The 13,358-nt window shown below is 35.2% G+C and overlaps 2 protein-coding genes across 2 annotated transcripts; both read left to right on the top strand.

Annotated features, from left to right (window-relative positions):
* Nucleotides 1-10,117: 10,117 nt before the first annotated feature.
* Nucleotides 10,118-10,588, top strand: LOC139521313 (uncharacterized). The gene has a single exon (XM_071314792.1). It carries the CDS (start codon nt 10,118-10,120, stop codon nt 10,586-10,588), a length of 471 nt encoding a protein of 156 aa, XP_071170893.1.
* Nucleotides 10,589-11,254: 666 nt separating this feature from the next.
* Nucleotides 11,255-13,018, top strand: LOC139521312 (uncharacterized). Its single transcript, XM_071314791.1, has 2 exons — nt 11,255-11,380; nt 12,236-13,018. The coding sequence occupies exons 1-2, from the start codon at nt 11,255-11,257 to the stop codon at nt 13,016-13,018; spliced, it is 909 nt and encodes a 302-aa protein (XP_071170892.1).
* Nucleotides 13,019-13,358: the final 340 nt, after the last annotated feature.

The raw sequence follows: 13,358 nt of genomic DNA, 5'->3' as shown, positions 1-13,358 counted from the left end.
AAAATTGACAGTGTCTTGAGCAAATTAAAACTTCTTTGGGTTTAATGTAATACCGTTACGAGCACACAGGTCGAGCCATTCACATCCCTGAAAAAATGCTGCTTCAATGGAGTTCGCCCACATACATGTGTCATCCACACATTTAACCTTGTCGTTGAATTTTGATATTATAGCATCAAATCGTTGATTGTAAGCGTCACCGCTGGCCATAAATCCCTGTGGAGCAACCTTGTACCTGTAGCGCCCCCATGGTGTGATGAATGTTGTGAAATGGCGATCTTCTTCACGAACAGGCACTGAGTGGTACCCATTCCAAGCATCTGTCACTGTTTTTTTCATACCTTGAGGGACACGGTCAGCTAGATGAAAAGGACTTGGGACATGATGTGTTTGCCGAACAGAATGTCGATTTTGTGGTTGTAGGTCTACTGTCCGCCTTGGAGTGCCATCAGCCTTGCTGGTTACAACCATTCTTGAGCACCAAGTTGTAGGTGTGTTTTGACTTATTTGTTCCAGTACACCAATGCGAACATCTCTCTCAAGATCAGCATAAACTTTATCCTGCCAATGGATAGGAACAAGTGCTGGTTTGTGGACGGCTACCGGTGTGGCATTTGGATCAACATGGAGTTGAAGAGGCTCACAATTCATAAGTGGTAGAGGTTGATGTTCACATACATTAAATGTTGTAGCACCATAGTAATCAAGAAACCACTCTTTTAGTGACTCTATATGTTCCTCTGTGGCCTTCAGACCGGGTGGTAAAGATGTGGGAACAGGTGGTGGTGAAGGTCGACGTCTAGGACAAGAGCAGGTTACATCTTCAGAGTTTTCCATAGATGCAGCAATGTTTGGAGATGTGACTGTTGATACATTAGGAAAGTTAGTGTGAATAATTCCCAGAGATATGAGTGCTTCTCTGCAAATGAAAGCTTTTTCCTTGGTATCAGAGACATAACGCAATAAACGTGTTGACATGGCACTGCTAGTAGTGTCTTTTGTTGTAACACTTACTGCGACTGCTCCAATTACACCGAGGTCTTCCTTTATAGCTCCACGCATCACAAGTTTTACTGGAAGGAGATCCTTTTCTGTTATTCCAAGACTGTTTGCAGATTGTAAAGGTATGATTGAACTCTGGCATCCTGTATCAGCCACCATGGACATAGTGATTGTCTTAAGCTGAGAGGTGTCTTGAATGGGATGTCCAAACGATGAATGGTCCTCAGGTAGGGGTGTCATGTTCACCAGGAGCATTGGATGTGGTTTTGAGGGTCTCGCCACCCAGTGTCCATCAAATATGTGATGTTCAAGACGTAATACTTGGTTTGTCTGTTCAGATGTAGTGCACAGCTGCTCATAGATATAACCAACTTGTTCTTGTTCTTGGTCTTTGGTTGATTTCCCTTGATTGGGCGGGTTCCTGTGGCCCTTACCTTGAGTGCAGATTCTAGAAGATGCATCACGGTGGCCCCATACGCCACAGGTAGTGCACTTGCTGCATGATTTGGTGTAATGGCCTTTGACTGTACATTTAGAACATGTGAATGTCCAAGCTTCGCAGTATCTAGACCTGGCCTTGCGATCATTCCTCTGTCCATGAGCAGGACCACCACAAGCCCAACATTTGGCTCCAGCTGCTTGTGGTCGCTTCTGGGTATTACATGTGGCACTCATAGCACTAGTTGAATCTCCTACTGCACTCCTTGTGACATTACCCTGCTCTTTCTGAGCAATAAATGATACAGTCTCTTCTAATGTTCTATCTGTCTTGGAGTCACCTAGCAGGTCAGACATAATTTCTGGGTCTGCAATACCTCTTACTAAATTGTCTTTTATTATCTCATCACTATAGTCAAATATATGGTTGCAACCTAATTCTTTACACGTTGCTTTATACTGGCACAGTGATGCTTGGCCTCTGAGACTGGCCAAAAAAGTTCTGATATTTGAACCAGGTGATTGAGTCATCCTGTTCAATTTTATGCGTTGGACAAGTGTGCTTTCTTCTTTGACAGCTAGCCTTTTGATTGCCTTTAAAAGATCTGTCTCTAGCATACTAGCAACATCACCTTGAAGGTCACGCATAATATCTGTACGCAGATTAGTGCCACAGCAGTAGAAAAGGGCTGTGGGCAAGACATTGTCTGTGATCGCCATCCCTGTTTTATACATCTTCCACTGTCTAGTGAATGCAGACCATTGATCTGGATCACATCCTGTGGCTATAGAAGGTGGGTCTAATTTTAACTTGTGCGTTGACGGTTGAGCCAGAGGTGGGTGGACGGTTTTGTCATGAATCTGTAGAGCAGTGGTTAGAGCAGCAGCAAATGCTTCATCCAGGTCCTGAGATTTCCAATTACAGCCGTCTATAGGGCACTGTAGAACTGGCATTGTAAATTCACTGTGGTTAAGCTGTTAGTTGAGTATCAGTCATAAATGAGAGTCAACATCTTCCTAGGTTTATAGCTTTAATAATAAGGATGACTGATACCTGAAATGAATATACAGTATATTAGTAAATGCTTAGTTAGTAATCATTCATCCGAAAGTTTATTGCATACTGTTTTTTTCTACAACTGTAAATATTTTGGTCTACGTGGTCGTGACGAACACCGTAATCTGCAAATTTCTCAAATACAATTAGGAGAAGATGATAACGGAAACTATATTGAATTCCGGGGTAAGGATAATAAAACGTATAATGGAGGGCTACGCCATCGCTATATTGCACCAAAATATGTCGGACAATATTTAGAGAAGGATTGTCAGACCCTAAAATCGTATCAGATGTATATGAATGCAATATTCGAAATTGATAAATCTGTTAGCAGTCCTTTTTTTTTTTTTTTATCGTAGACCTGTTTTATCAGATGGTTCTGTTAAGTTTGACCACATACTGGGTGCTAATAGATTAGGGTCACTCATGAAGACAATATGCCAAAAGGGAGAATTAAAGGGGAATTTTAGTAACCACTCGGGGAAAAGAACACTTGCAACTAGATTGTACCAAGCAGGAGTCAGTGAGCAGATGATAATGGATAGAACAGGTCACAGGAGTGAAAAGGCTGTTCGTACCTACAAAAGACCTGCGGATTCTATGCTAAAAGATGTCTCTAACATTTTGAATCCATCTAATAAGCAGATAAAACTTGAGGATCCCAAACCATTAACCGATACTCGTGCAATCTTTCCTGAGCAAGTTAATATTGAAAATACAGAAAATGCATTTAATGTTTCAAAACCAGAAGGAAAATATCGGGGATTGCCAAGTAACAGCTCTTTTCAAAACTTCGTGTTCAATTTTGTAACGAAGATGTGAACCTCACAGATTTTGTGTTCAATTTTTAACACTGAATTGTTATTTTAAGTTGTTTTTAAGCCGTACATAGAAATGTATGAAAAGGCGGGTTTTTTTTTTTAGTTTTCATTGTGTCATGTTGTGACACTGATAACTTACATATCAAGACTATAATAGGAAGATGTCGATGATACTTTATTTTCATTTTTTTTTTAATGACAATTTTTTTTATATTGATGGAAAAATAATTTTAGTATTAAATCAACCTGTGTTCTTTATCTTATTTAGACTTGTATTATGTTGATTGCAATACTACTACATTTGTTTTGTATGTTTTCTATTCTGATGTTTTATCAAGTGACTGATTTTTATGTCCGAGTATAGATACATGTATCCACTTGATATTTCTTACAAAATGGAGAAAAACAAATATTTGTAGTAGCAATGGAATCAACAAACGCAAAGTACTGTACAATAAACATCTGTCAAGGACGTGAAGTTCACTTGACCTGTGCAATTATTGAAGTAGTTAATGCACACCTGACCCGTGCATTATCCAGATTATACCACAGTAAGATCAAAGGAATTTTGCCTCTGTCATGTGTTAAGGAAGGATACTTAACACATGACATGGGTAAAATCTCTTTGTTCTTACTGTGCTATAATCTGGATAATGCACAGCAAAGGTGTGCAATAACTTCCTCAGATATACTGCACAGTTCAAAAGTACTCTTTATGGGCGGACCCTAGATTTTGAAAGGAGTGTAATTCCATATAAAATTTAAAAAATATCACCGAGTGTAGCGAACATAAAAAAGATGTGATATGATTACCAATGAGGCAACTCTCCACAAGTGACCAAATGACATAGTAATTAACAACTATAGGTTACCGTACGGCCTTCAACCATAAGCAAAGCCCATACCGCATAGTCAGCTATAAAAGGCCCCGAAATTACAAATGTAAAACAATTCAAACGAGAAAACTAACGGCCTAATTTACATACAAAAAATGTACGAAAAACAAATATGTAACACTTCAACAATTGTCAACCACTGAATTACAGGCTCCTGACTTGGGACAGGCACATTCATGCAGAATGTGGCGGTGTTAAACATGTTTGCGGAATCCCAACCTCCCTCTCCCCCAACCTGGGACAGTGGTGTAACAGTACAACACAAGAACAAACTATAAAAATCAGTTGAAAAAGGCTTAATTTATCAGATACAAATAACATACATCTAACAAAAACACATAGTGGACGGGGCCGGGTACTTTTATATCCAAACTAAAAAAAGACACTAATTACTGGTCTGAGAATACCCGAAGTTACTGAGAGCTAGATCAAAACCACTAACAACTAATAAAAAAATCATGCATCTAAGACTAAATTATCAATCAGTACACATCCAACATCCAATGAATTAAGTGTAAACACGTCATAAACAGTCAGAGGAAAAACACGACCTTGTGCAATGCCAAGATACGGATATCGACAGATTGTAGATCCATGAATGTGTATATGAATATAACAATAATATTTAGTTTGCTTTTAATTTACTGACATAATCAATATTAATATCAATAAAACAATATTCAATGATCTAATTACAGTGTTGAATTGGTAACCTTTTATAGAATAAGTTTATTTCAAGGATCGATAAGTTTACCAGGATCGTTTCTAAATTTCCGGGCACGGTAAATAACATTTCCATAAAAAAAAAATAGGATGTGCTATCCCGTTTGAACTTCAAAACCAAATCTTTATATCTATGGAAGAATTTAGTAAATGTTTTAAGTAATTTGTGGTAACGAAATCCCTGGCTTAAAATTTACCAGTAATACATAGATTACGTTCGTTAAAATCAAAAACGTCAAAACAGACACGAACATAGCGAACTAGTTAAAAGAAACTAAAAATTTAAACATCGTAAGATGATGCCAATGGGAAATCACCATCCAAAAAGGGAAAATAACAATCTGCAGAAAAAGAAATGTATTTTAGAATATCCAAATAAATAAAATCTGATTTTGATTAGTTTCGTGCTCAATGGAATTAATTACGACTATCTAGATATGTATGCCTTTTAAGTTTTGGGATCGAATTTAATGAGGAACATATTTAAGTTGTATCAAAACAGGTTTGGGGGATAAGCTGCAGATCAATCAGATTTTGTTTAGAAGCGACATGTCTTTAAAATTGGTACAGTAAAAAAATGGAGGGGAGGGGACGTTAAAGATTGAAAAGTGTAACATTATTTTCTGTTTACATATATAATATTTTTAATTAAGGTTCAACTCCACATGGGAAGGTCAACTGTTCATATGTATTAAATATGGATAGAAACAAGTGCCTGTGTAAATCTCTCTTTGGTTCATCTTCCTTGCATTATTGAGGGAAAGAAAGACAATTAATCTATACACAATAACCAGTTTAGTTATGATTTTTCATGCGCCGATTTAAAAGTACACTCAGAGGAACTAAAAATGTATGATTGTAGGTTATACGTCAATAAGACAGCAACCAAACGACAAGAACATATTAAGGACATCTAGAAGGCAACATATAGTAATATTTCAACAATAGAAAGGTGTCTACACAATATGTCCATTTCTAATTCGTCACTATAACTTATATACAAATTAAAAATACATCTTAATAAATCCGTAGCTTGCATGGGTAATTTCGTGACTAACCGCTAGGAGAAAACCTGTTTAGTTCTTCTAATTCTAAAACCCAAAATTTGCCATTTTAAATTTACAGGATTTTCTCGTGAGCTTCCGTCAAATCCAAAGTTGACATTTCGTAACTATAAGGAGCCGCCATGTTGACTTGTTGAAATTAGTAAATATGCAAATAATGCAATAGAATACAAAACAAAACAAAACCTATCTCAAAAATCAGTTTTAATACAATATCATACGAATTTCGATGGTTCACGTAAAAGAAAACTTTCAACTTTAGCGGTTTTATTTGTATGACGTCATTTTTTGAAATGACCTAAATGCGCCAAAAAAATTAATAGACTTCGCGGAATTTTTTTTTGTTTGTTGATTTTTCCGAGCTCTTGTGCATTACTTCTTTTTATTATGCATCCGAATAAGAATAACAGTTATTTGGTCTTTTTTAATTGCACTTTTTAAAAACAATAAAATTGGCAAAGAGTCTGCAAATAGGTTCCAATACATGTATATTTACGTGGGAAGTATATTGTAAGGGGGTATCATTGGGGGGTTCTGATCCCGAATCCCGCTTACTGTTTTGTCAGATTCCCATATCCCGCTTACACTATGTACGTAAGCAATTCTCATTTTTTTGTAATTTCCCGTGTCCCGCTAGACTTCATTTCCCGTTTTCACGGCAGAATAATTTGACTTTCACGTGTCACGCTTACAAAAAATCGGCAATCCCGCGTCACACTTAGACCCCAATGAGACCCACTTGTAACAGCCATTATTATGTTTATCTCTGAGTCTGTGTATAAGTATAGATATATCGAGAATTTTTATCACAATGTTGTTTACAAAGCGAAAGAAGCACGTCATATTATAATTTCTATTAGTAAACCGGTAAAATGTTCATGTGTGACCATTCTTTACTGTAAGATTAAACTGACGTTTCTATAGAAGCTCTTTCTGTTTGTCACTCCATAAAGGTTACCAGTTGCAAATGTATTGTGTGTGTTTTCGAATTTTCTAATCAATAAAACAAGATTGTCTGAATGTGCTCTGTATTATTTTTCTGACTATGTAATCATTTTTTCATTTTCTAATCCTATGTGATATGAAATAGTTTGTGGACGTATCACTACTAGTTTGCTTGTTTTTGTAGTTATTTTGTATATGGCATGTTGCCCTTGATTCGCTTATATGAAAACCTCGAATATTTTCTGCGAAATTATACCGTCGTCTCCTCCTCTTTTTGTTTGTGATCCGATGGTTTCTTTAACTGGCATTGTTTTGTACTAAACATGTTTAAACAAAAGAAATATTATTGTCGGACAATAATGAGAAGGCGACATATTTCAATGGATGCTGTTCAGTGGTTAAAGTTGGCCCAATATTGTTCTGAAATGTATGATTATTTAAATCAGTATGAATATTGATCATGTACATTAATTTTGGTATGACCAAGGTATGTCCTGAATTGTATCATGTAGTTCATATTTCGTGAAATTCGTTTCTGCATATTAAAGTTTGATATCTGTTGTTTTTTCATTGAATGTGTAAAAAAATATAGCAGTGTTTCTGGTCGTAGAATTGAGGTTGTTGTGTGAGAGTAGCATCTCTAAGTGTCAAATGAACTTGACCATCAGACTTTATAATAATTTTAACATAATTTCTACCATTTGTCGTTACATTTAATTCTTTTTCTCAAGTTTATCTCGCATGAAATCCAAATCCTACCTACGCCATCTATTCTATTTGATTTGTCTCAGATTTATAATGGTAAAATTGAAGTATTTCATTAAAAGTTAAAAGACTGCATCCTGATTTGATTGGCGGTTATGGGAGATCTGTCTCACAGACAGCAGGACATTTTTTTATTTGACATAACCGAATGTGAATTATTAGGCTGAATATGACTTTGGATTGGATTAATATTCTGTCATTAAAGATAGGTTCAAATCAATGTGGCCGTTAAATACAAAATCTACTTTACTGTTGTATTTTAAGACAGATGTTTATAATGTAGAATTTTTAAATAATTATTTTACTAATACCGTCTTGATTCAGCCGCTTGGAAGATTAACAGTTTTTCCATACGTTATCGGTTCCATGATGAAGGTTTATTTGAACAGATCAATGAAAATGTTTTATGTTAGAACAACATTGTTACATATATAAAAATAAGACCTGTACATATAAAATCTTTTCAAAAGGGCCTATGACAAGCAAATATAGTTGCTACCTTCCTCTCAGTCGATATTGATATCCCTGACCACACTAAGTCAGATCTTAATTGACTGACTTCTAGCATGACCTTCCTCTAACTCGACATTTCATCGGGCATTTGATATCCCCTGACCACATTACGTCAGATCTTATTAGACTGATTACTAGCAAGACCTTCCTCTCAATCGACATTTCATCGGGCATTTGATATCCCCTGGCCACACTAAGTCAGATCCATTCTGACTGACTACTAGCAAGACCTTCCTCTCAATCGACATTTCATCGGGCATTTGATATCCCCTGGCTACACTGAGTCAGATCCATACTGACTGACTATGAGCAAGACCTTGAAGGCTTCCTCTAACTCTACATTTCATTGGGCATTTGATATCCCCATGGTCACAATACTTCTAAGTATGTCAGATCTTAATTGACTGACTTCTAGCTAGACCTTCGATATCCCCTGGTCACACTAGTCAGATCTTTATTGATTTTACTATTACCATCATTGATCACAACAGCTTTTTAATCAAATTAAATGTGTGTTTATTAATAATAAATGTTATATATTCATGTACACATATTCATACGTCCATTTAAACTCCAACATATCATTTGCTAGATCTATGTATACCACTTGTTTTAAACAGTCATTTAACTTTAAATATTGGTTTAAAGTTTATTCATACTACACATTATTTATAAAAGAGGGACGGCGAAAGATACCAAAGAGACAGTCAAACTCATAAATCTAAAACAAACTGACAACGCCATGGCTAAAAATGAAAAAAGACAAACAGAAAAACAGAAAAACAATAGTACACATGACACAACATAGAAAACTAAAGAATAAACAACACGAACCCCACCAAAAACTAGGGGTGATCTCAGGTGCTGCGGAAGGGTAAGCAGATCCTGGTCCACATGTGGCAGCATAAAATTCACAACAAACATGATCGAACAGAAATTCATGAAGGATACGATGTTAAATTTGACAAATTGAAAAAAGGACAAAGGAAAATTCAAAGGAAAAGGAAAGTAATTGTATATAATTAGTTATCAAAAGTACCAGGATTATAATTTTATACGCCAGACGCGCGTTTCGTCTACACAAGACTCATCAGTGACGCTCAGATCAAAATAGTTAAAAAGCCAAACAAATACAAAGTTGAAGAGCATTGAGGACCCAAAATATAAAAAAGAACAGCTTAGCCAACTTTTATCATCAGAAAATTATAAATACAACCAGGTAAAGGAAGATGTTCTTAGAATCACAACTCTGTTTCTAACATGATCAAAACTGACTTAAATGCTGTCTCAGTTTTACTAAAACAAGCTGACAACAAAAACAATAAAGTACAGGAATTCATTCAAATCAGTGATGCCTCCAAGTTCTTTACAGGAGTAAACAATTTAGAAAAATCTATTGACATTCAAATACCCCAACCAAGATCAAGTTATGGCTCTTTACCAAACTTCATTCCAGAAGAGGTCACTCAGGCTTACATTGGGGTGTTGGAATTTGATGAAAATCTTTCTTATGAACCGCATGTTCATCTGGAATTAAATAAACAATATGAAACTGAATTAGAGGCTGTAACATTTGTTAGCTCATCTATTGATCAGACTTTCTGGATAAGTTCTGGTGGTTTTTGTTTAGTTCAAAAAGTAACACTTGATGAAAACAACATAAAGGTTCTATCCAGTTATAATATAAATGTGTATGGTATGGCTGTTACTCAATCAGATAATCTACTTCTGTGTCCTGAGGGATTAAGACTCAAAGAAGTAATCACTTACAGACACAGTATATAATCTATCACCATTCTACCCTACAGCAGTCCATATCACTAGTGACAATAAAGTTTTAGTAGGAGGTAATAATAGAGACTATAATAAGGAAAAAGAGTTGTAATACTGATGAATCGGAATGGAGACCACGAGAGAGTGTATGAACATGACCAACATAAACAACCTATATTTACCTATCTCTTGAGAATTACCAGTACCAGTAATGGTAATATTCATGTAGTTGATGGTGGAGTACGTGGTGGCATATATAGAGTAGTAATGTTAGAACAGGGAGGCGATATAATCAATATCTATACAGGAGATAGAGAGATCAACAAAGACATACCTTTCAATCCAAGAGACATAGTGACAACACCTAGAGACAATGTTATTGTAGCTGATATCAACACTCATACACTCCATATACTGAACAATGCTGGCACACTGGTGACATGTCATAAAACAAGTGACATAAACATAGTACTACTATGTTCTCTTGTATTCACCCCAACAGGACAACTCTATATAGAATGTAGTACACCAAAAAGGTGTAAAGCCAAGGACGCCAAATTATATGAAGTGACAATATCACTTTGTTAAAACATTCATAAAATATCATTGTATATACTATAGGCAATCCAGGAAAAAAATATATTCTTGTATACGTTTACCTCAACTTCTGCTGGCAGTTTTTTTGGTTTTTTTTTAGCAAAAAAAAAAGAAAATGTGGGCAATTCATACTTATGAGTAAGACAATGTTCCACCAAATACTTAATGCCAGATAGAGCAGATATATGATGAGTTTATTTGCATATTCTAATCAGAGAAAATAAATTCAAATAATATCTTATATATTCATGTACACCTATTCATACGTCCATTTAAACTCCAACATATCATTTGCTAGATTTATAAAAAAGAAGATGTGGTGTGAATGAGACAACTATCCACAAAAGACCAAAATAACGCAGACATTAACAGCTATAGGTCACCGTATGGCCTTCAACAATGAGCAAAGCCCATACCGCATAGTCAGCTATAAAAGGCCCCGAAAAGACAATGTAAAACAATTATGTATACCACTTGTTTTAAACAGTCATTTAACTTTAAATATTGATTTAAAGTTTATTCATACTACACTTTATTTATAAACTGAGAAATGAGTAATCATAGATCGAAAAATGTTTCTAAAAACCTGGGATAAGTTTGTCAAGGAGGCCTAGGTTACAAACAAGGAAAATAATACACCTGTTGAAGTGTAATAAAATGGCATTTTCACAATCAGTCCGAAAAGGACAAATTCCTGTCAATTGTGGATTATGTGAAAGTGATAGACCCATTAAATGGAAGTGTTTAGAGTGTGGTCTTTTATTGTGTAATCATTGTAAGAAGGTATGTTTAAGGGGAAAAACAGCATAGGATCACAGATTAATTGATATCAAAGAAATTGGACTTAATAAGAAAATTTTGCAAACATTTCCCGTCAGGACCATGTTGAACAATATGTATGTCTGTATTGTAAGACATGTGAAAGTCTTCTATGTCCAACCTATGTACCAAAAATTCACAACAAACATGATCGAACAGAAATTCAGGAAGGATACGATGTTAAAGACAAATTGAAAAAAGGACAAAGGAAAATTCAAAGGAAAAGGAAAGTAATTGTATATAATTAGTTATCAAAAGTACCGGGATTATAATTTTATACGCCAGACGCGCGTTTCGTCTACATAAGACTCATCAGTGACGCTCAGATCAAAATAGTTAAAAAGCCAAACAAATACAAAGTTGAAGAGCATTGAGAACCCAAAATATAAAAAAGAACAGCTTAGCCAACTTTTATCATCAGAAAATTATAAATACAACCAGGTAAAGGAAGATGTTCTTAGAATCACAACTCTGTTTCTAACATGATCAAAACTGACTTAAATGCTGTCTCAGTTTTACTAAAACAAGCTGACAACAAAAACAATAAAGTCCAGGAATTCATTCAAATCAGTGATGCCTCCAAGTTCTTTACAGAAGTAAATAATTTAGAAAAATCTATTGACATTCAAATACCCCAACCAAGATCAAGTTATGGCTCTTTACCAAACTTCATTCCAGAAGAGGTCACTCAGGCTTACATTGGGGTGTTGGAATTTGATGAAAATCTTACTTATGAACCGCATGTTCATCTGGAAATAAATAAACAATATCAAACTAGAATTAGAGGCTGTAACATTTGTTAGCTCATCTATTGAACAGACTTTCTGGATAAGTTCTGGTGGTTTTTGTTTAGTTCAAAAAGTAAAACTTGATGGAAACAACATAAAGGTTCTATCCAGTTATAATATCAGTGTGTATGGTATGGCTGTTACTCAATCAAATAATCTACTTCTTTGTCCTGAGGGATTAAGAATCAAAGAGGTAATCAGTAGTACGGGTAAACTTGCAGACACTGTATATAATCTGTCACCATTCTACCCTACAGCAGTCCATATCACTAGTGACAATAAAATTTTAGAAGAAGGTAATAATAGAGACTTCCTTAAACAAGGAAGAAGAGTTGTAATACTGCTGAATCAGAATGGAGACCATGAGAGAGTGTATGAACATGATCAACATAAACAACCTATATTTACCTATCCCTTAAGAATAACCAGTACCAGTAATGGTAATATTCATGTGGTTGATGGTGGAGTACGTGGTAACAGATATAGAGTAGTAGTATTGGAACAGGGAGGCGATATAATCAATATCTATACAGGAGATAGAGAGATCAACAAAGACATACCTTTCAATCTAAGAGACATAGTGACAACACCTAGAGACAATATTATTGTAGCTGATATCAACACTTATACACTCCATATCCTGAACAATGCTGGCACACTGGTGACATGTTATAAAACAAGTGACATAAACATAGTATTACTATGTTCTCTTGTATTCACCCCAACAGGACAACTCTATATAGGATGTAGTACACCAACAAGGAGTAAAACCAAGGACGCCAAATTATATGAAGTGACAATATCACTTTGTTAAAACATTCATAAAATATCATTGTATATACTATTGGCAATCCAGAAAAAATATATGCTTGTATATGTTTACCTCAACTTCTGCTGGCAGTTTTTTGGTTTTTTTTTGTAAAAAAAAAAAAAGAAAATGTGGGCAGTTCATACTAATGAGTACGACAATGTTCAACCAAATACTTAATGCCAGATAGAGCAGATCTATGTTGATCGAGTTTATTTGCATATTCTAATCAGAGAAAATAAATTCAAATAATTATTCTTTGTCCGGCATTAGATTAAGGACTAGAACATAATTTTCAACCCTTAAATGACTTGTTGTTTATATTTACCTTTGTTGTCATACAGTT

Source organism: Mytilus edulis, chromosome 4 (assembly GCF_963676685.1).
Source record: "Mytilus edulis chromosome 4, xbMytEdul2.2, whole genome shotgun sequence".
In the NCBI taxonomy this organism is placed as follows: Eukaryota; Metazoa; Mollusca; class Bivalvia; order Mytilida; family Mytilidae; genus Mytilus; species Mytilus edulis.
The sequence above is the reverse complement of the archived record's forward strand: the minus strand, read 5'-3'. Positions and strand labels throughout refer to the sequence as shown.

Excerpts from the sequence above, each read along its gene's own strand:
- LOC139521313 (XM_071314792.1), top strand. The coding sequence starts at position 10,118 with ATGAATCGGAATGGAGACCACGAGAGAGTGTATGAACATGACCAACAT.
- LOC139521312 (XM_071314791.1), top strand. The coding sequence starts at position 11,255 with ATGGCATTTTCACAATCAGTCCGAAAAGGACAAATTCCTGTCAATTGT. Across the intron at positions 11,381-12,235 it reads TGTGTAATCATTGTAAGAAG|ACTTTCTGGATAAGTTCTGG; the intron begins GTATGTTTAAGG and ends TCTATTGAACAG.